Here is a 23504-nt window from a genome sequence, read left to right as displayed (position 1 = left end):
TATCTATTCACCTTCATTCCTTTAGCAAATTCAGTGGTCTACATTTCATTATTCTACCTTTGCCCTAATGTTGATTGTATGGCTTGTTATCCCTTCAATTCTGAATTTAGGAATGTTTGCATATTTCCACTTGTTATTTTTATAAGCCTCTGCAAATCCATGATGACAAGGGCAAGAAACAAAAACCCACCAGGGCCTTGGTCATTTTCTTCTGTTCTTTGGAAATCATCAGCATTTTTTTTAAAAGATTTTATTTATTTATTTGACAGACAGAGATCACAAGTAGGCAGAGCAGCAGGCAGAGAGAGAGGGGGGAAGCAGGCTCCCCGCTGAGCAGAGAGCCCGATGTGGGGCTCGATCCCATGACCCCGGGATCATGACCCGAGCCGAAGGCAGAGGCTTAACCCACTGAGCCACCCAGGCGCCCCAATCATCAGCATTTTTAAGTCTACTGTCTTTTCTGGTTCTGAATATCTGACAAGAAAGCTCTGATTAAGGGTAAAGGAGAGGGGCGCCTGAGTGGCTCAGTGGGTTAAGCCTCTGCCTTCAGCTCAGGTCATGATCTCAGGATTCTGGGATCGAGCCCCACATCGGGCTCTCTGCTCAGCAAGGAGCCTGCTTCCCCCTTCTCTCTCTGCCTGCCTCTCTGCCTGCTTGTGATCTCTGTCAAATAAATAAATAAAATCTTAAAAAAAAAAAAAAAGAGTAAAGGAGACAAGGGGCACCAGGGTGGCTCAGTTGTTAAGCCTCTGCCTTTGGTTCAGTTCATGATCCCAGGACCCACATTGAGCCCCACATGGAACCCTACATGGAGCCCCAAATCGCATCCTGCTCAGCGAGAAGTCTGTTTCTCCCTCTCCCACTCCCCCTGCTTGTGCCACTCTCGCTGTGTCTCTGTCCAATAAATAAATATCTAAAAAAAAAAAGAATAAAAGACACATTTCAATGACAGACTAGCTTTTAGTTTTTTTTAATATTCTTTTTTTAAAAAAAATATTTTATTTATTTATTTGACAGAAAGAGACATCACAAGTAGGTACAGAGGCAGGCAGAGAGAGAGGGGGAAGCTGGCTCCCCGCTGAGCAAAGAGCCTGATGTGGGGGCTCAATCCCAGGACCCTGAGATCATGACCTGAGCCGAAGGCAGAGGCTTAACCCACTGAGCCACCCAGGCACCCCAGCTTTTAGTTTTGACAATTACTCAACATCCTTCTTTTCATGGGGGAATGAATTCCTTTTTTTAGCAAGAGCATGTGAGTGCAGGGGTTTGGGGTGGGGGGTGGGGAGGAGAGAGAGAATCCCAAGCAGGCTCAACACTCAGTGTGGAGCCCAACACAGGGTTCAGTCCCACGACCCTGATATCATGATCCAAGCCAAAATCAAGAGTTGGATGCTCAACTGACTGAGACACCCAGGTGTCCCATGAAGGATGAATTCTTAAAAGCACAAAGCTGGGGTTAGAAAATGGAGCCCTCACAGACAGACTAATCAGCCCACACACCAGCTAGGAATTTCTAGTCTACCTTCACCCCTAAAACACAAATACAGAGAAAGCCAAACCTGGAGTAACTGCTCCCCTATACAGAACTAGCACTAGGCAACTTCTTGTGGGACAGCTGATTCTGGACTTCTTCCCTGAGGTCTGGCAGGTTCTAAAATCCGAGACCCAAGTTCTAGACTGGAAATCAAGATGAAAGTAGGTAGAATCTGTAAATCTGCAGAGACTGTGTTGTGAGGTTCTAAAGTAGGTAAATCAAATTTCTTTCCGCTGAAATCATCATCCCACTCATAACAATACTATTTCAAAATTGCTTGCTTAGTCTTCAAGGCACTGCATGGCAGACATTGTTCTAGAAGTTTTCTGTTTGTGGTGATAAGAGCTGTTAGGAGGAGGCCAGGACAAAACACTCCACAGAACACAGACTACCAAAGTTTTTTCTGGGGACCAGGAGCAGAAGGGATGGGATAAACGGAACAGTAAGGTTCAGTAGGACCCACAGATTCCCTTCCCAAGCTACTAATATGGGGTCTACCTAGCCCCCCCAGAGCAGGCGGAATGAGGGCAAATGCCTCCCACACAACAAGAGCTCTCTAGAGCCATCTCTTGCGGCAGCCACACAGCAGGAAAGACCTACCAAGATCTGACCTTTTCCAAGCTGAGCCACGGGATGAACTTGGAATCGACCCAAAGAAAACCAATTCCCTCACATGCTGCATATAGAAGCCCTAGTCATCTTTAATAGGGTCTGACAGGCACCCTCTTTAATAGCTACTTGAACCCAGGCAGAATTCTCATGTGAAGAAAAACAAAGGCAGATGGACTGCATGTCCCAGAACCGATGTGGCAGCCAAACAGCCAAGAAGCACTAGGTACTAACTAGGAAGACAATATATCCCAAACTGCACCTTCCGGAAAACTGTGCCTCAGCACAGGTGCCTCAGTTCCCAGGAAACCCAGAGGGACTAGAAAGAGACCAAACTACACTCCCCAAATTCAGCTGGGCTTGGGTCTCCTCCTCATGGGGTCTGGTCCTGATGGAAATCATCTCCTTCTGACCTCTTCCTGGAAGGTTGAACAACCTAGGGTTGGGGCTCCAGTCACTAGACTGGCCTCATCTACCCCTTTGCTCATGTGGAGAGAAATCCCACAGTAATTTTTATAATCCATTTACTGCAACATTCTTAAGCAGACAGTATTTATAATAGCTGTTTTGATAGCATTTTCTTTAATTCTGTCACCCAGGTCAATCCTGGGTCTCTACTGACTTTTCGTCATGTTGATAGGTCCTAATTTTGTTTTGTTTTTTTTGCATACCTGGGTAAGTTTTGACTAGATGCCAGACACTGTGATTTCCACATTGTTGGTTTTCTCAGTTGATGGACTGCTTTCTCTTCTTTAAATACTACTGGGCATAGGTCTGGGAAGCAGTTAAACTGCTTGGAGACAGTTTGGTTTTGTAGCAGCTTGCACTTATCCTTTGTCAGGAGGGCTCAGAGCAGCCATTACTCTAGAGCCAATCTGAGTGACCCACTGAAACACTATTTTTCTGAAGTTCTGCTGTGACTTTCCAAATACTGGGAGGGGTTTCCATTCCAACTGGTGGAAACAAATTACTCCCAACCTGTGCAAGTTCCAAGGATAGTTCTGCCTGTTCGTTCCAGTGGTTCTTCCTCCAGCCCAGGGAGCTTCCTCACACATACGTGTTGATTACAACTTCAAATCATGTGGGGGAATGGGTTCGCTTTGGGTGCAGCTCTCTCCTCTCCTCTAACCTGCGCCATAAATTTGAGCCACCTTGAATTCTCCAAACTCTAAACTCTGCCTCAATTCGTAGAAACTGCCAGGATCTGATGAGATTCCCCCTCCCTATGCTACAGAATGGAAACTCTGTCCAGGCTGGGGTAGTCATAAGACTCCCTTCATTTGTTTCCTTTCTTTCAAGTTAGCTGTGCTGATCTCCCTATTACCCTATGTCTGAAGACAGGCTATTCATATATTTTGTTACTTACTGAGTGAATAAAATTAAACATTTCGTGTTAAACAAAAAAGGTTGTTGGAATTAGCTGTGAAGAATTCTGTTACTTAGGGGGCGCCTGGGTGGCTCAGTGGGTTAAGCCGCTGCCTTCGGCTCAGGTCATGATCCCAGGGTCCTGGGATCGAGTTCCGCATTGGGCTCGCTGCTCGGCAGGGAGCCTGCTTCCCTTCCTTTCTCTCTGCCTGCCTCTCTGCCTACTTGTGATCTCTCTCTGTCAAATAAATAAATAAAATCTTTAAAAAAAAAAAGAATTCTGTTACTTAGGTGCATTATGGAATATGCATTCTACACTCAGAATAGGATGTTGATTTATACAATTTCAGAATACATATGAATACATTTGGCAGCATTCGCAGCACATAAATCTCACATTCCTTTAGAGCATTTATGAGTTCTTTTCCAGTACTGATCGTTTTATTTATATTTCTTAATAGTATTCCTTGCTGTCACATCTAATGACACAGGTGTAAGAGTCCCTGTTTGTAGAAAAAAAGTTACTGTATTTGGACTGTAATTATCAAAGACAATTACTTCTCTGTGAACACGCTTCTCTAGATTTATTTAATGGCTAGGTAGGAATATCCTGTAGTATGAATACTCTGACATCTAATGTTTTTGTGGTAGACAGAATGGACTCCCAAAGATGTTCATGTCCTAATCTCCAGACCCTGTAAATATGTTACATTATGTGGCAAAAGGCATTTAAAGTAAAAGATGCAATTGGGTATTTTAGGGCCATGTGAATTGTTTCTAGGATTTCACAGGCTCATAGAGAGGAATTGTGCCTCAGGACAAATCATATCCAGAGCCTCAACCAATTCTTGATTTAGAGCGTTTAAACTCAAGATTTAGGTGGAATTTTAGACTTTGAGTTGGTACTGTAATAGGTTGAGACATCTGGAGGTGCTGAGAGAGACTGAATGTATTTTTCATGTGGTATGGACACAAATAATTGGGTGCCAGAGGGTGGTCTGAAGGAGGCAGAATAATGGCCCCCAAAGATGTCTACATCCTAACCTCCAGGACTTGTGAGTATGTCACAGTATAAGGCAAGGGGAATCAAGGTAGTAGGTGGAGTTACAGTTGCTAATTAGCTGATTTTAAGATAGGGAGGTTATCCTAGATTACTTGGGTGGGCCTTAAATGTAGGAGAGGGAGGCAAGAGTCAGTGTCAGAGTGATGGAAGAGTTGACCAGCCACTGCTGGCTTGGAAGGTGGAAGAGGTCTGCAAACCATAAATTCAGGCAAATTCTAGCAGCTGGAATGACAAAGAAAAACAGGTTCTCCCTGGAGCCTCCAAAAAGAAATGTAGCCCTGTCAACCCCTTGTCCAGCAAGACGCATTTCAGATTCTAGACCTCCAGAACTGTAAGATAATATTGTGTTGTTTTAAGCCACCAAATGCATGGTAATTTGTTACAACAGCCATAAGAGACTAATAAAGTTGTAGCTCCATATTCATCACATTCATAGGTTTTTGCTACATAACACAGGATTTCATTTATCAGAGAAGTCTTTCCCAGATTCCCAAGATTCAAAATTGTGACACATTCGTTAGTTTGGCAATAGAATCCCCAGCTTAGAATTTCCATCTTTTATTGTGTTCAGGGGTTTCTCCTTCCTATGAGTTCTTCCACATTTTACTGAAAACGTTGTCCATATTCGGCGTCTCTAGAGGTGTTTCTACACTTCTCTGATGGGATGAGGTAGAATTTAACACTGAAAACATCATCACATTCGTTCCTAATGTTCTGGTCCTGTGGGAATTCTTTGATACCAATGGAGGTATCACCTCCAGGAAAAGGTTTTCTCACATTATCTGCATTGCTGCCCAGTGAAATTTCATAGAAATTTAATAAGTCTGAATTCTCACAGACTTATCCTCTATACCACCTCTATACCTCTATACCACCACTGCATCCCATAGCATTTGTGTCCAAAATGATCTCTGACATATGTCGAGGATTCTTGCTACAGGCTTTTCTGATATCAGATATATTCTGGTACCAGCGATTTTCTTTCCTACACAATGTCTATAACATATAAGACATAATTTATCAAAGAAGGTGTCACATTCACTGCATTTGCAAGACTTATTCCCTGTGGAAATTCCCAATTACCTACTGAGGCCTGACTTCCTAGAAAAGGCTGTTCCACAAACACTACATTTCTACCCCCGAGGAACTCATGGAGGTTTAATGAGGGCTGAGTTCCCAAAGAAGGTATTTCCACAGGCACTGTGTTCATGTTGTTTTGCTCCTGTGCAAGTTCACTCATGTACAAAGAGCTAGGACTCCCTGAGGAAGGTTTCTCCACCTTCAGTGAATTTATAGCTTTCTCTCTTGTGTGAGTTTTCTTATGTTTAATGAGGACCGACACGTGGGCAAAGGCTTTGTCACATTCGCTGCACTCATACGGTCTCTCTCCAGTATGAGTTCGCTGATGCTGAATGAGCTTTGACTTGCTCCTGAAGGCTTTTACACACTCATTGCATCCGTAAGGTTTCTCTCCTGTGTGAATTCTCTGATGCTTGGTCAGGTCCGACTTGAAAAAGAAAGTTCTTCCACATTCACTGCATTTATAAGGCTTTTCTCCCGTGTGAAGCCTCTGATGTGCAATGAGGTATGCCTTCTGGGAGAAGGCTTTCCCACACACACTGCATCCATAGAGTTTCTCTCCAGTGTGAGATCGCTGATGTCTACTGAGCCGGCACTTCCGGCTGAAGGCTTTGCCACATTCACTGCACCCATAGGGTTTCTCTCCTGTGTGAGTTCTCTGATGTACCATGAGCTGCGACTTTCTGGAGAAGGCTCTTCCACATTCATTACATTCGTGGGGTTTCTCTCCAGTATGAGTCCTCTGGTGTTCAGTGAGCTGAATCTTCCTCATGAATGTTTTCCCACATTCATTGCATCCGTGTGGCTTCTCTTCTCTTTCAGTTCTCTGATGCCTAATGAGCTGTGCCTTCCTGGAGAAGGCTTTCCCACACTTACTGCATTCACGTGCTTTCTCTTCTGTATAAGTTTTTTGATGTTCACTGAACTGTGATCTAGTGCCACTGGGTTTCACCCATCCATGGCATTTAAGTCCACTAAGAGTTGTATCCTGCTGGATGTAGACTGATAATTTCTCACATCCACTAAACTCATCAGAGTCCTCTCCTGCATGTCTTCTATTCTGAATAACAAAACCCAAATGTGGTTTCAAACTTTTACAATGTGAGCCAAACTTATTGTGTCTTTGTGTTAAAGGAACAAGACTTTCACATAAATCGGAATTATTTCCAAGTGCATAACTTTGCTGATCTCTTTCCAAGGTTTTACTCTCGTTTTGGTTTTCTGGGTGCCAGTGCATACGATCAATCTCCCATATTTCTTCTAGGAAAAAGAACAATAAAAACATCCATGATAATTTTAAGGGGGAAAATGTAAAAAAAAAAAAAAAAAAGTGCCATGGTTTGGGCTAGCTCTTTATAAGATCCCTGTCTAAGAGAAATGTGCCCTATGTTCTATGAAAAAAGATGGTATTTTAAAACTGCAAAAGGAAGAACAGCTACTTTAAAAAGAACAATGGATAGCCTACAATGAATAAATATAACTTGGGATTCTTCTTTCCAAATAGGACCTTGCAAAATGGAGACAAAAGTAAAAACAGAACCACACTATGATTGGAATAAAACAAAAGAAGACGAAGGGGATGGATCCATTCACCCGACAAATATTGAATGTGCTGGTGTTTGGGAATATATTACAATATGATATTTAAACATCAGAATAAGGGGCGCCTGCATGGCTCAGTTGGTTAAGCGCCTGCCTTCAGCTCAGGTCATGATCCTAGGGTCCTGGGATCAAGCCCCGCATCGGGCTCTCTGCTCAGCAGGGAGCCTGCTTCCCGCCCACTCTCTCTCTGCCTGCCTCTCTGCCTACTTGTTCCAAGAAGGAACAGCCAATGCAAAAACCCAGAGGCAAAAAAACTCAGGCATGATCAAGAAATACAAGAGAGGCTGGTGTGCCTGGATTATCCTGAGCTTAAGTGAAGTGGAAATAGTTAAGTTTGAAAAGGGAGGAAGAATTGAGAACATATAGATGATGTAGTAAGACTTTGTTATAAATTAGATTTTATGCTAAGAGCAATGGCCATAAGCTACTGAACATTTTTTGGAAGGAACACAACCCACTTTGAATTGGTATTTCCCAATATATCCCAATATGGCTGTTGTATGAAGAATAAACCGGAGGGATGAAGATGTTGAGAGCATACACAGGAGGCTACCGCAGAGTTCAGGCAAGAGGTAACAGCAGCTTCAGCATGACTGACCACCATAGAGATGGAGAAATGTACAAGAACAAGGACACAGTACAGAGAAGGGAAAGACAGTGATAAGAGGAAAGATAAGCCTCACTGTAAGAATGAATGTAGAGGAAGAAAAGGGAATCATCCAGGATAGCTTCTCAGTATGTGGTTTACACATCTGGATAGCTGCTGGTGGCATTTAATAAGGTGAAGAAGATTAGGGAGAGAGGTTTGGCATTTGCGGAGAATCAAGTGCTCCATTTTGAGGGATATATCAGGTCTGAGATAATATACATATTCAAGAACAAATACGATGTTTCCAGTTAGATCTATGAGTGTGGAGAAAGTTCTAGACTTCAGATACCACTTTTTTAAGTGGGCATGGAGCTCAATGCAGGGCTTGAACTCACAGCCCTGACATCCAGAGCCACACTTAACCAACCGAGCCACCCAGGCACCCCTTCAGATAATTTTAAGTCATGAGTACATAAACAGTACTTAAATATTTGGACTACACAGAACCAGATGAGATAATATAGCAAGAATGATGAGAGAAAGAGGAAGACTCAGGAAAAGAATTTCATGGATTCCAAGTCTTAAGAGTTTTGGGAGCAGCATCTGAAAATAAATCCAGAGACATCAAACAAACACTGATCAAACATATAAACAATGTGGGTTTTCAAAACAAAGGGGTAGAATTGGAAAATCAGAATGCAGGACCTAAAGCATCTCATCCCAAGACTACTGAGGTAAAATATTCAACAACTGCCTTGTTACTAAACCTTTCCCCTTTCATTCCACCTGCACACCAAAACTAAACTTACATAAAACACCAATCACCTATTAAGAGTAATACTGTATTCAATACTTCAATAGCTTACGTAAAAATGATACAACCTCACTCAGTCCAATATATTGACACATATATGTCCACCTAGAATTTAAAAATAGGTCCTCTAGGGCACCAGAGTAGCTCAGTCAGTTAGGTATCCAACTCTTGATTTTGGCTCAGGTCATAATCTCAGGGTCGTAAGAACGAGCCCCGCAACTGGCTCCATACTCAACGTGGACGCTGCTTAAGATTCTCTCTCCCTCCCTGCCTCCTCACCCTGCTCATGCGCATGCACATTCTTTCTCTAAAAAGAAAAAAAAAGGTCCTTGGACCATCTGCCCTTGTCCCAGAGAAGAGTACAGTTGTACTGACTGGTGGAAACATGACCTTCTCCACTTAGTTTAGTCATACTATAACTGTGTACTGTGCTGTTCAATAACATTTTCTACAATCTTGGGAATGTTCTGTATCTGTGTTTTCTAATATGGTGCCCACTAGCCATGTGTGGCACTGAGCACTTGAATGTGGCTGACCAGAGTGGCAGTGTAATTTTACTTAATGTTAATTAAATTTATATAGCCATATGTGGCCAGTGGCCAACACAATGGACCTCACAGATATAGGTGATTTATATCCATATAAACCACATCTATATTTGCCATTATAATCTACTTGACATACTCATCCCCAAATTTTCTTTTTTCAACTAATGCCACATTCTTTCTCAATCTGTTCCTACATCATCTCTGTCATCCACCAATTAAGAGATTCATTCCCCATCCAGGAATAAAACATCAACCTGCCTTATCTACCATTTTTCCTAGAACTCTAAGCTGTAACATTCTATGTTTCAATGCTACTACCCAGTTACCAAGCAAGACTCGAGCAAGCTATCAAGCAAGACTATCTATAAATAGCTTTACAAAGTTAAAACAGAACCAAATTCACACTTTTTTTTTTTTTAAAGATTATTTATTTATTTATTTGACAGAGAGAGAGAGACACAGAGCAAGAGGGAACAGAATCAGGGGGAGTGGGAGAAGGAGAAGCAGGCTTCCTGCTGAGCAGGAAGCCCGATGTGGGGCTCGATCCCAGGACCCCAGGACCATGACCTGAACCAAAGGCAGCTGCTTAACGACTGAGCCACCCAGGTGCCCCAAATTCACACTTTCTAAGCCAATTATTAATATAAAATCCACAGGAATCAGCCATTTCCTTTCAATCTATTAAAAATCTCCCACATTGCCTTCCCCATTTCCATCTCCAAAATCTTTTTACTGACTCATCATTTTGATTTGAAACTCAGCTATCTTTCTTACAGAACTTTTTTTTTTAAAGATTTATTTATTTATTTATTTGACAGACAGAGATCACAAGTAGGCAGAGAGGCAGGCAGAGAGAGAGGTAGGGAAGCAGGCCTCTGGCTGAGCAGAGAGCTCGATCCCAGGACCCCGGAATCATCACCTGAGCCGAAGGCAGAGGCCCAACCCTCTGAGCCACCCAGGCACCCCTTTACAGAACTTATTTTATAATTCTTCCAAAAAGTACTTTTTTCTTTCTGTAGCATTTTACCAAAGCTCAATTTTCTCTAATTTTGCAAAAACAGTGCCTATCTATGCCTCACAATCAAATGCTAAAAATTTTAGAATTTTAGGCACCTATGTCGACCCTTTGCAATTTGGACTTTGAAACTCGGAAGGTATTTCTGTCCTTCACTAGATCCAACTTTCAGAGTGCAGTAGGGTGGCCATTCTCCAAGACAGGGATCCAAGCATAGCTGGTCTAGCAAGCATTTATTTCCAACCTCATATGCTCAGGGCACTCCCTATATCTACTAGATTAGAAACCAAATCTCCAGAAACAAAGCCTGTGGTTTGAAAAAGTTCCCATGTAGTTTACACACATCCCTGATTTAAAAACAAAATTTAAGAACAAAACAAAACAAGACCTACGTTCAAAACGTGAGGAACAGATGCAAGCAATGGTGTCAGTGAATGATTATGTAGTCTACACGCAGGAAGGAAGAGTAAGACAGAGACCTTTTCTCTATATGGAAAAAGAAGCCTCATACCCACCAGTAAAACAATACAATAAAATGTGTGATCATGACTGAGTCAGTGTGGTATAGACACAGTCCTCAGCTCAATGGACATTATATGACCTGTGCTATTCAATAAAATGTATCACTTCCTCCTCTTTGGAATAAGGTTGTCACTTGTTTCTGGGACATTTTCTGACCTTCCTCCTACCACAGCCCCAAAACTTCTCACTCTACTTCTCAGCCTCTAAATATATGTACACCTCTTATTGTTTTAACCAGTTCTCATTCATCCTGTTTTCTTATCACATTCCACTGTTTTAACGCCCCCCTGCACACCGAGGAATGCAGCCATACCATTAAAAGGGACTAACTGGACAAGTGAAAACAGCCAATGTTGTGCAACAACTGGTGCAGTCCAAGACTAAATGATTGCAGCCTCCTCCGAGGTGGGAACGTAGAGTGTGCAGTTCTCAAAAGACTTTTCAAAACAATAAAATCTAATAAACATAGCAGAGACTGTCAGAAATAATACAGAAAACTCAAGGCAACTCACAGTGACCAAGCACCTCAAGTGTACAGCAGCACAGCAGAACCTAAGTAAAATGCACTAGGAGTAAGAGGATTCACTGGGAGGAAAAATGATCTCTGGCTCCAACACTAAAGCTGAAGGAAAGAGGACTTCCCAGGATCATTATCCTGGGTGCCGGCAAAATACAGAATTAGAAGTCCGATCAGACTACAGAAGGGGAGATGTCAACCTGGGAATAACTGTCAGAGTACAGAGAGCTTAACTCTTCAAATATACTCGAATACACTCGATGGCAGTAGGAGGACTCTGTTTTGCATACAGGAAGGACATCAAAGGGCAGCTGTGCTGGTGGCTGGCAACATACAGTGGGTTACACTGCAGATTAGATGTTAGTAGAAGAGGGTAATTTGGGACTTCCCAGCAAAGAACAGAGAACTTAGGCCTTGAGAATGAATGAAACTTTTTCTTTTTTTTTTAAGATTTTATTTATTTGACAGACAGAGATCACAAGTAGGCAGAGAGGCAGGCAGAGAGAGGAGGAAGCAGGTTCTCCGCTGAGCAGAGAGCCCAATGTGGGGCTCGATCCCAGGACCTTGGGATCATGACCTGAGCCAAAAGCAGAGGTTTTAACCCACTGAGCCACCCAGGCACCCCTGAATGAAACTTTTAATGTGAAAATCAAGCAAAACATTAAAAAAAACCCCACAAAAACCCAGAGCCTGGAAGTTGGGGAAGCAGAGGCTGATTAAGTAAACAGAGGTGCCCTAAGAGACAAGGTACGCGTAGTTTTTAGATGAGCTCAGGTGAGGCGGGTTGTCGGGGAGGGATTTTAGCCCTTTCGAAAGAGGTGGGGATGGGCAGAAGATGAGAACTGTGCCACATGCAAAGCCATCTATGAAGGAGCAAGTCGGTGAGGAACAGGAGGCGGGAACGCTGCAGAAAAGGAAAGGGAGAAGACCTGCACAAGCTGGGCAGGAGGGAGCCAGGTACGAAATCTGGATCCTACAAGAGCCAAAACTGTAATGAGATCTAGAAATGAGGAAAAAAAGGAAGACCTCATCCTTTAATAGCAGGCAAAGAACAGCCCAATAAATAAGATACAGAAAGGAGTTGCTCAGATTTCTGTGTCCCCAACTGGTATAAGAAAAGTTCTCCACACACTTCCAAAGTGTTGACCTTTCACTGGCCAACTGGAGTTTTATTGTCCTTTCTCCCCATTTTCTTGGTTTTCACTCACTCACCTGGACAGCTTTGACTCCGAGCTGCTCCCTCTACCGTCCATGGTGGTTCTCCTTGCAATGACTGGAAGAGTGAATCTGGTTTGCTGGCTTGATAACCTGTAAATGGGAACTCATTAAAAATGTGGCACCACGTATTGAAGCTTGGGGAATCTGTGAAAACTGGAGAAAGTCTGTATATCATTTATACTTCAGTAAAGCAAAATTCTTCTCCTGGGGAAGGGAGAGCATATACACTCTAGCGCCAAAAAGGAAAATAAGTCTATTCCTCACAGTGTGTTAGCCCAAACCAGGAGATATTTCAGAGACACTACCGATTTTATCAAATGAGGAAGAGAAGGCAATGGACTGTGATGTTGTCCTCACCCACTGACACCAGGTTCCTATAGTTCTCCAACATCACGTCCCGGTACAGGTCCTTCTGAGATGGAGCCAGTAACTGCCACTCCTCCCAGGAGAAGCCGACAGCCACATCCTCGAATGATAACGGTACCTGTAACAACAAATGCCAACACCATCTAAGGTGGGACAGATGGCGCAGGAAAGAGGGACAAGAACACATTCTAGTCATTTTCCCATGATAAGTTATGCCTGTGAGTATTTCACATACCGCAGGACCTTGTGTCTTAGCTCATTTGGGTTCCTGTAACAAAATACCAGAGACCGTGTAGCTTATAAGAACAGAAATTTGTTTCTCACAGTTGTGGAAGCTGGGAAGTCCCAGATCAAGGAGCCAGCATGGTCACATTCTGGTGAGGGCCCACTCCCTGGTGCAAAGGCCCCACCTTTGCTTACATATCATCTTTGGGTTAAGATCCCAACATATGGATTTTGTAGGGACACAAACCTTCAGACACCACCACCACAGAATTCTATTAATTAATTCTTCTTAGCCTAAAAGAGTACTACAGTAATATTTGAAAAAAAATATTTGCAGAGACAAATCAATGTGGAGGAAGATTGTTCATTATTTATAACAGGGAAAAACTATCCATAGCTACATGTCCATCAAAAACTGATGGGAGGGCGCCTGGGCGACTCAGTTGGTTAAATGTCTGACTCTTGATTTCAGCTCAGGTCATGATCTCCGGGTTGTGAGACACAGCCCTGTGTTTAGCTCCACACTGGGCATGGAGCCTGCTCAAGATTCTCTCTCCTTTTACCTCTGTCCCTCCCCACCATCTGCTTGCATTGTACGTGTGCTCTTTCTCCCTAAAAAATAAAATGGAAAACCTTAAAAAAAAAAAGCAGTTGAGGATATACTGCAGTACCTCCATGCTGTAACATTACTACACAAACATTAAAATCAATTTGGTAAGGGGCGCCTGGCTGGCCCAGTTGGTAGAGCATGCGACTCTTGATCTTGCAATTACAAGTTCAAGGCCCATGTTATGTTTAGAGATTATGTAAAAATAAAATCTTAAAAAAAAACAATGTGGTAGATGTAAACCTATTGATGCCAATGATTTTCAAGGCACTCTCTTAAATGAAAAGTGAAAAAATGCATGTATTAAGTACCCATATTTATGCATATAAAAAAAATATATATATACTATCACATGTCAATTATACAAAGAGATTGACTGGAGACCGAAACTATTAACATCTGTTACCTCTTGGGTTCGGGGTTGAGCAGGAAGAGGAGAAAGCGGATATTCTCTTTTGGTGTAAATACTTCTTTATGTTTGAATCTTTTACATGCAAATGTAGCCATGCATCATGTTAAGTAATTAAAAATACAAATGCCAGACCAGGAATAATTGACTCTGCCTTCATTCTCTAAACCTGTGGTTAAGAATGTATTAAGAATGTATAAGAATGTATAAAGAAGCATTGCCACTATCTGTACTCTGAGCTGTTATCAAAGAGTGGAACTTTCAGCTGTCTTCTGCCAAATGACAGAATTCTTTTTTTTTTTTTAAGATTTTATTTATTTATTTATTTGACAGAGAGAGAGAGACATCATAACTAGGCAGAGAGGCAGGCAGAGAGAGAAGTGGGGGGAAGCGGGCTCCCCACTGAGCAGAGAGCCCGATGCAGGCCTCGATCCCAGGACCCTGAGATCATGACCTGAGCTGAGGCAGAGGCTTAACTCACTGAGCCACGCAGGCACCCAAATGGCAGAATTCTTCTTAATGGAGGATCACTCAAAGGTCAAGCAGCCCATTCATTCTATTAAATAACTTGGGCTTTATTCATGGGTAAAGTGTGGACTGCCAGAAGGTTCTACTGTCCAGGTGCACTGCTTTTGAAGAATGTTGTCCAATCAAGTGCAATCTTTCATTGCACTAAGGGCAATGAAATTATTTTCCCTGAAGAACTGCTTTGTTTTCTCCTCAAGGTCACTACACATCATGTAACTTTTCATGTTTTTCTTGTTATTACAGCTGCCAAAAATGAGACACAAATTCAAAGGCAAGGAAGCCCACAAGATCTTACACTTTTACCTCAGTTCCATCCTTAAGGGTTTAATATGAATCCTGTGACCCATATATCTTGCTTCCTAACTTGCCCAGATTTTAAGATGATAGCCTAAACTTATTTTCTGACAGATCCTGATTTTTATCAACATACACTGTCTCATTTTATCAGACTGTGTTTTATTTAACATTTTTTAAAAGATTTTATTTACTTGTTCCACAGAGAGAGAGTACAAGCAAGGGAAGCAGCAGGCAGAGGGAGAAGCAGGGTCCCCACTGGGGAAGGAGCTTGACGCAGGCCTGGATCCCAGGACTCCGGAATCATGACCCGAGCCAAAGGCAGACACTTAACAGACCGAGCCATCCAGGTGCCCCAGACTGTTTTAGAAGCTTCCACAAATCCACTGGGAAACATAGGACAAAAATAGGCAGAGTAAGCCTTACCCGGTCCTTGGTCATGTTCTCCTGTTCTGAAGAAAGGACTAGCCAACTGCAGAGTATACTGTCTTCTGTCTGCTCTGGGCCTGCCTGGAAGTTATGGTCAGATATCTCAGGTCAGGCTGCTGCCAGAAATGATGATCTCCCAAGACGGGGACCTCCACCTTCTTTCAATACTGAAAATATCTTATTCCTGTAGACTAGAATCTGTGGATTCAAGAGCAAATTCAACTGTAAGAGGATATGCACCTGGGACCCCAGCTTTCTCTTGCCATGTAGACTTACTCTACCAAAAGGCTCCAACATGTCCTCTTTTTCAAAGATTTTATTTATTTATTTCTCAAAGAGAGAGATCAGAAGTAGGCAGAGAGCCAAGCAGAGAGAGAAGGGGAAGCAGGCCCCCCGCTGAGCAGAGAGCCTGATGAGGGGCTATATCTCAGGACCCTCAGATCATGACCTGAGCCAAAGGCAGAGGCTTAACCCACTGAGCCACCCAGGTGGCCCTCCTCTGTCTCTTTTAACACCAGGAAAGCTTTCAGATCATGGGGCCATGCTCCATAGGAAGACATGGGATGGGTGAGAGGAATGCCCCGCCCCTTTTGGGGGGGCAAAGTTGGACTAGAATGGATGTGAAAGACATGGGAAAAAAACCCAGCTGATGATCTTGTCTGTTGCCAAGTTCTCACACAGATCAATTTTAGGAAAGATAATGGGTACAAGCGGTGGCTCAGAAACTGCCTCAAAACCACCTGTGCCCACACATTCCTAAAATTTCTGTTTATTGCACTGGAGCACTTATCCCATTTGAAGACCAAGGTAGTATAAAAATCATGAGCATCATCTTATTTAATCCTAAATACTACTCTATAACGTAACCATGATCTCCATTTTAAACATAAGTAAGCTGAGGCTTGATCAGGTGAAGTGTGTTGGCCATGTTAACTTCCTCCCTAAGTAGCAATGTGGGAATCTGAATCCCCATCTGCCTCTCTCCATTATGACATATTCCTTTTCCAACAGCCTCAATTTTTTTTCTTTCTTGTGCACTTTAATAATTTTACTCCCTGGGGCACCTGGGTGGCTCAGTCAGTTAAGTGTCTGACTCTCAATTACAGCTCAGGTCATCTCAGTGTTTTGGGATTGAGCCCAGCATCGTCGGGCTCCCTGCTCAGGGGAGAGTCTGCTTCTCTCTCTCTGCTCCTCCCTCCGCTGTGTTCTCTCTCTCTCAAATAAACAAAATCTTAAAAAAGAAAAAAAAGAACTTTACTCCCTAGCACATGATATTATGGTGTGGCCATATGGTCATAGCTGCAGAAACAGAACCCCTGGAAGTAACCCCTTGTGGTATTTTCTATGCACACCCAGCCGGCAACTTCCACACAAGCTGGAATGCAAAGGCAGAGCCATCCCTGCCTCAGCAGCAGCACGTCAGAGATCAGTCTCCCCAAGGGCCAAGCCCTGGAGCCATGCTAGAAACTCATACTCTGAGGACACCAACACCATGAAGTGAATCTTGCTTCAACCTGGAAGGCAGCAAATTATTCTCAAAGACTCTTGCTCTCCTGAATCCTCCATACCCAGAGAGCTCATCTCTGACCCATTCTCTGACCAACTGCTGAACGCAGTGAACAAGGATACCTACCACCCCCATGTCTAATCCGGACAACGCTATGTCCCATCTTGGCCCTTCAGTCTAGTCTCCCTGCAGTGCCAGCCTAAAAAGAATGATATACAACTCAAATGCAGAACTCCACAGGGGCAGGAGGGAGGTAGAAGAGGGGGTTAGACATGAATGAATTTACACCTGAGATCTCCAGGATTGGTGATCAAGGACTCAACCATTTCCCAGAAGCTGCTTGGCAGACTTTCCCTCATACTTAACAGATCAGAGCTGCATCAAATGTCCGTGCCTGCAACATAGCAATGAAACAAAAAATGGCAATGGAAATACCCTGATTGGTAGGACTAATCTGCATTTTATAGTGAACTGAGGTTAAGGTCAAGTTCCTAGGGGGCGCCTGGGTGGCTCAGTGGGTTAAAGCCTCTGCCTTCAGCTCAGGTCATGATCCCAGGGTCCTGGGATCGAATCCCACATTGGGCTCTCTGCTCAGCAGGGAGCCTGCCTCTCTGCCTACTTGTGATCTCTGTCTGTCAAATAAATAAATTCTTTAAAAAAAAAAAAAAAAGGTCAAGTTCCTAGATGGAGGGCTGTCTAAATAAAATAGGGATTTTTCTTAACAAAAGGGGCATGGATGTCAGGATGGCAGCCAACAGTAGCCAACAAAATAAATAGGTTAGAAGAGAAAAGCCTAAAGCAATATTGAAAAAGTAGCTCATAAAATTTAGTATTCCTTTTGTTACAAACCTATAATAGCCTAGGAATGGAGTGGCTACTTCCTTAGACTCATTATGGTACAATGGGAAACAGGTATTTGGCGTTTTTCCCAGGTTTCTGGCACACAGCTCCTAAAATGCTTGGAATCTCTGGAGTGACAAGAGTAGGTTTGATATGCCAATGAGATTATTGGTGGCTGGGGGTCCACGGACATCTTCAGGATAGGGACTGGTCCCCCAAAAGAGCAAGCATGATGAGAGGGTTAGAACTTCCTGCCTCACCCCCTGGAACTCTGCAAAGTGGAGAGGAGCTGGAGACTGAGTTTTAATCATCAGTCGGCTATATAATCATGCCTATATAATCAACAAAATCTCCTAAATTACACAGTTTGGAGAGCTTCTGAGTTGAACACTTTGAGGTGCCAAGAGGGTGGGGCACCCCAACTCCATACAGACAGAAGTTCCTGTGCTCAGGACCCTTCTGGACCTCACCCTATGTACCTCTTCATCTGGCTGTTCATTTGTATCTCTTATAATAAACTGGTGAGTAAAGTAACAATATATATTCTATTTCTGTGTGCATTTAAGAAGTTTATGCAAATGGTTTTATACCTGATGTATCCTTTTACAAGAGTTTTTTTTTTAAGATTTTATTTATTTGACAGACAGAGATCACAAGTAGGCAGAGAGAGAGAGAGAAGCAGGCTCCCTGCTGAGCAGAGAGCCCAATACAGGGCTCGATCCCAGGACCCTGAGATCATGACCTGAGCTGAAGGCAGAGCCCCAACCCACTGAGCCACCCAGGCGCTCCCTTTTACAAGAGGTTTATAGGATTTTATTTTGTTCTTGTTTTATCAGCAAGCTTTTTCTCCCAACACTATTGACTTCAAATGTGTGGGAGTTCGTCCCCACACCAGCCAATTTTCCCAACTCCCTGGACACCAACTGGATGTCCTAAAATTCAACTCAGTGCTCGCTTCAGCAGCACATATACTAAAATTCAACTCCGTTTTGACGCTAACTACCGGGAATTCATGCAGATCCCACAGCTTAAGGCTCAGTTTCGCAAGACCACATTTCAGATACCAGTCACAATTCCCATGTTGCCACTTGTACTTCTGAGCAGCTGGGTTTTAGGGGCACCTGGGTGGCTCAGTCAGTTGGGAATCTGACTCTTGATTTTGGCTCAGGTCATGATCTCAGGGTTGTGGGATTGAGCTCCAAGTTGGCCTCTGCACTCAGCTGGGAGTCTGCTTGAGATTCTCTCTTTTCCTTTCTATATATAATTACTATCTGTTGGTATTATTATTTTTGGTATAACTGGCAAATATTAGTTTCAGGTGTACAATATGGTATTATTAATTATAGTCACCATTCTGTACATTACATCCCTATGACTTATTTATTCTATAACTGGAAGTTTACATCTTTTGATCCCTTTCACCCATTGCACCCCCCCCAGCATCTAGCAACCGCCAATCTATTCACTTTACCTATGACCTTGTTTTTTTCATTTTGTTCCATTTTTTAAGAGTCCCTATATATAAGTAAGATCATACAGAATTTGTCTTTCTCTGATTTATTTCATGTAGCATAATGCACTCAAGGTCCATCCATGTTGCAAATGGCAAGGTTTCCTTTTTTCTTCTGGCTGGATAAAATTACTGTGTGTGTGTGTGTGTGTGTGTGTGTGTGTGTGTGTGTGTGTAAATGCCTGAGCCACCCAGGCGCCCCTCTAATATATGCATTTCTAATATGTGTCTAAATTCCCTCCACTGATTGCTTTAGTTGAATTCAACAAAAGTTGACATGTAGATTATAAAATGCAGTTCAAAACATTTCCACTATAATTTTTTTTGAATCATGGATTATATAGACATGTATGGTATGCTTACCAGAAAATGGGAGACTTTCTAGTTATCATTTTGGTATTGCTTTATAAATTTAATTCCACTGTAGTCAGAGAGAGTATTCTATATGATTTCAATCCTTTGAAATTTGTTTAGACTGGCTTTATGGCTCACCATATGCTAAATTTTTATAACTGTTTTATGTGCACTTGAGAAAACTCATTGTGGGGGGAGTGTTTTACACTGGTCATGTTTATTAATCACGTTATTCTAATTGTTCAGGGGTTGGCAGGATAGTGGGCTGGTGATCTTTTTTGTAAATAACATTTTCCTGGAACACAGCCATACTCATTTGTTTACGTATTCTCTAGGCTACTTTCATCTTACAATGGTGGAGTTGAGCAGGTGCAAGGTTATCTGGCCTGCAGAGCCTAAAATATTTTCTCTCTCATTGCTCTCTACAGAAACTTTGCCCACCACAGTTAAAACTACAGCCTTCTAGCTTTTTGTCTCCTTATTCTCTGTTACTGAGTGAGATATGCTAAGAAACTCCCATTATGACTGGGCCTTTGTTATTTCTCCTTGTATCTAGTATACCCTACACTTCAGGAATTCTACTAAGTATATATCCAACAGAACTTTCATGCATCAAAATGCAAGCACAAAAATGTTTGTATCAGCATTGTTTATAATAGATACAAGCCAGTAACAACCAAACGTCTAATCATAGCTACCATTTATTCAGACCATACTAGGTAGTGGAATGCATAAATAAATTGGGATATAATCACACCAAAGAATACCATACAGCAATGAGAAAAAACGAACTACTGCTATATCCAACAACTTAGATGAATTTCACAACAAAATACTGAGCAAAAGAAGCCAGACACCAAAGGACATATACCCTATGATTCCATTTGTATCAAGTTTTTTTTTTTTTTTAAGATTTTATTTATTTGAGAGAGAGACAGAGAGTGAGCACAAGCAGGGGGAGCAGCAGATGGAGAGGTAGAAGCAGGCTCCCCACTGTCCAGGGAGCCCAACAATGATGGGCTCAATCCCAGGTCCAAGATCATGAAATCAAGAGCTGGACGATTAACTGAATGAAGCCACCTAGGCACCCCTCCATTTGTATAAAGTTAACAGCCATTATTATGAAAAAGTTCAAGCCAAAGAAGAAGAAACAGTATAATAAAATCCTATGTACAAAGAAAGAGGAGGGGCACCTGGGTGGCTCAGACGGTTAAGCATCCAACTCCTGATTTCGCCTCAGGTCATGGTCTCAGGGTCGCGGTCTCAGGGTCAGGGTCGTTGGATTGAGCCCTGCCTCAGGGTCCTTGCTGGGTGTGGAGCCTGCTTGAGATTCTCTGTCCCTCTGCCCCTGCCCAAGTGTGCACTTTCAGGAAGGAAAGTATAATCAAACACCTCATATCCATTATGTGCCTTCAATAATTATCAACTCAAATCTAATTTTGTAAAAGGCAAAAGATTTATACGATCTGAAGAGAAACCAGAGCATCAAATCTAATTTTGTATTATCGGAGCGCCTGGGTGGCTCAGTTGGTTAAGTGCCTGCCTTCGGCTCAGGTCATGAACCTAGGGTCCTGGGATCCAGTTCTGTCTTGGGCTCCCTGATGATCAGTAGGAAACCTACTTCTCCCTCACCCACTCCCTCTGCTGGTGTTCCCTTTCTCGCTGTCTCTCTCTCTGTCAAATAAATAAAATTTAAAAATATAAATTAAAAAAAAAGTAATAATTTTGTATTATCTACACCACCACTCAGCTCCCTTCACCACTGATTATTCTGAAGAAATTCAAGACAGCTTTTTATCTCTGGATGCAAAAAATATTAAATAAAATATCAGCAAATGGAACCCCGCCACATATTAAAAGAACAAATCACTACGGACAAATATGGTTTCTTCCAGGAATATAAGACACCAGGAAATCTAGTAATCTATAAATCAAATATTAAATAAAGAGAGAGGAAAAAATATAAATTTAAGTAATTTTAAAGTTACTTGAGGGGCTGCATTGTACAGCATGGTGATTACTATAAAGATTGTTTTATATAACTGAAAGCTAAAAGAGAGGATTTTAAATGTTTTCACCATATAAAAGAAATGGTAACCATGTGACATGATGCAAGTTTCACCTAACCTATGGTAGTAATTATTTTGCAATATATAGGTGTATTACATCAACACATTGTACACCTTAAACTTCCAGAATGTTGTATGTCAATTACATCTCAATAAAGCTGGGGGGGAAATCTTTGAGAAAGAGAAACAAAAACTTGAAAAATCATAGTTACCATTTATTCAGACTATACTAGGTGCCACGCATTACACTTTGTACTTAAAGAACATTTGCTAGTTTGATCTTCATAACAACTCTATTAAGTATGATAGCTTTTTTCACAAATAAAATAACTGACTCAGATATTAACCTACCCAAGTCAGAGGCAGAAGCAGATTCTTCTTATTCCACAGTTCATACACTTGCCACCTGGCCAAAATTATTTGCAGATAACAAAAATACTCAACTAGAAAATATTAAGGAATCAATGTATAAGCTAGTGGCAGTAACATTAATAGTAGACTGAGGGGACAAAATAAGTACATCTTTCAAATTTTTGCTTTTGTGCATTATATAAAATTAGAAGAAACAAAAAAAAGAGGGGGTGGGGTCATATGGAAAATAAAACCACAAGATTTATGCTTAAAACAGTATAAACTATCTAGGAATAAACATAAACAGATATGTCTAAAACACATGTGGAAAATCACCACCACAGCTGGTCAAGGAAACAAAACATTTGTGTTAAAGGAAATCCATCACATGTTCCTGAAAGTGTTGGACCTATACCCACATCAGTTTTACTCAAAAATAAAAGTACCCACGTGATAGAACACAACTGCAATAGGTCAAAACAAAACAAAACAAAACAAAACCGAAAACTTCCAAAGCGTTAGTAATATAGAAATAGCTGACAGGATATCAGAATCAAAATGTATAAAATATACCAGTACTGGGGCGCCTGGGTGGCTCAGTGGGTTAAGCCGCTGCCTTCGGCTCAGGTCATGATCTCAGGGTCCTAGGATCGAGCCCCGCGTCGGGCTCTCTGCTCAGCAGGGAGCCTGCTTCCTCCTCTCTCTCTGCCTGCCTCTCTGCCTGCTTGTGATCTCTGTCAAATAAATAAATAAAATCTTTAAAAAAAAAATATACCAGTACCTACACAACTCATCCTAACATTAAAACTGAAATACACTAAAATTTAACAAGAGTTACTAGCCGGACTATTTGGGAGTTTGAGCACTACCTAGGAATCATTACATCGGTCGGATATAAAAATGAAAACACATTTTCTGCAAGAATATACAGTAAACATGGGCGCAAGAGGCCAGAAACCCATCTTTAAAAGTAAGGATGTGGGCGCCTGAGTGGCTCAGTGGGTTAAGCTGCTGCCTTCGGCTCAGGTCATGATCTCAGGGTCCTAGGATCGAGTCCCGCATCGGGCTCTCTGCTCAGCAGGGAGCCTGCTTCCCTCCCTCTCTCTCTTTGCCTGCCTCTCTGTCTCCTTGTGATCTCTCTGTCAAATAAATAAATAAAATCTTTTAAAAAAAATAAATAAATAAAAGTAAGGATGTGCTCAGCATCAACAACGGAACTCCCCAAACTCTGTACCCACCACGGACACGACCCCCGCTTCCCCCCACCGGACACCCCAAACCGCTACTCTCCCCAAGTTCTCGTCCCAGCACAAAAGCTCACAAGCTCCCCCTCCCCAGGGAACTACCAAGTGATCCTCCAACACAACCTGCTAGCGAGAATTCCCACTCGCTTCCCCCAACACCTACCCCCACGCGCTCCGGAACAAAAACAAAACAAAAAAAACAAAACAAATCCCAAACCCAACGCGCTCTCCCTGGCCCCGAAACACTCCCAGAACCGACACTGACCTGGCGATAACCTCGATCTTCACCGCTGGA

The 23504-nt window shown here is 42.3% G+C and overlaps 2 protein-coding genes across 2 annotated transcripts in view; one reads left to right on the top strand and one right to left on the bottom strand.

Annotated features, from left to right (window-relative positions):
* LOC111160767 overlaps positions 1 to 23504 on the top strand; it is a 618405-nt gene that overhangs the window by 249086 nt on the left and 345815 nt on the right.
* LOC111160776 (zinc finger protein 577) lies at positions 3995 to 22568 on the bottom strand. The gene is made up of 6 exons (XM_022524125.1): positions 22539 to 22568; positions 17130 to 17235; positions 15332 to 15532; positions 12834 to 12960; positions 12471 to 12566; positions 3995 to 6911 (listed from the first exon to the last, which is right to left on the bottom strand). Exons 3-6 carry the CDS (start codon positions 15344 to 15346, stop codon positions 5557 to 5559), a joined length of 1593 nt encoding a protein of 530 aa, XP_022379833.1. The 5' UTR covers positions 15347 to 15532; positions 17130 to 17235; positions 22539 to 22568; the 3' UTR covers positions 3995 to 5556.

The sequence above is a fragment of the Enhydra lutris genome, unplaced genomic scaffold, assembly GCF_002288905.1.
Source record: "Enhydra lutris kenyoni isolate GAN:26980312 unplaced genomic scaffold, ASM228890v2 scaffoldscaffold77, whole genome shotgun sequence".
Classification (NCBI taxonomy): Eukaryota; Metazoa; Chordata; class Mammalia; order Carnivora; family Mustelidae; genus Enhydra; species Enhydra lutris.
This window is presented reverse-complemented; position numbering and strand designations above follow the sequence as displayed.

Excerpts from the sequence above, each read along its gene's own strand:
- LOC111160776 (XM_022524125.1), bottom strand. Across the intron at positions 12,567-12,833 it reads TAGGAACCTGGTGTCAGTGG|GTTATCAAGCCAGCAAACCA; the intron begins GTGAGGACAACA and ends TCCCATTTACAG. Across the intron at positions 6,912-12,470 it reads TCGGAGTCAAAGCTGTCCAG|AAGAAATATGGGAGATTGAT; the intron begins GTGAGTGAGTGA and ends TCTTTTTCCTAG.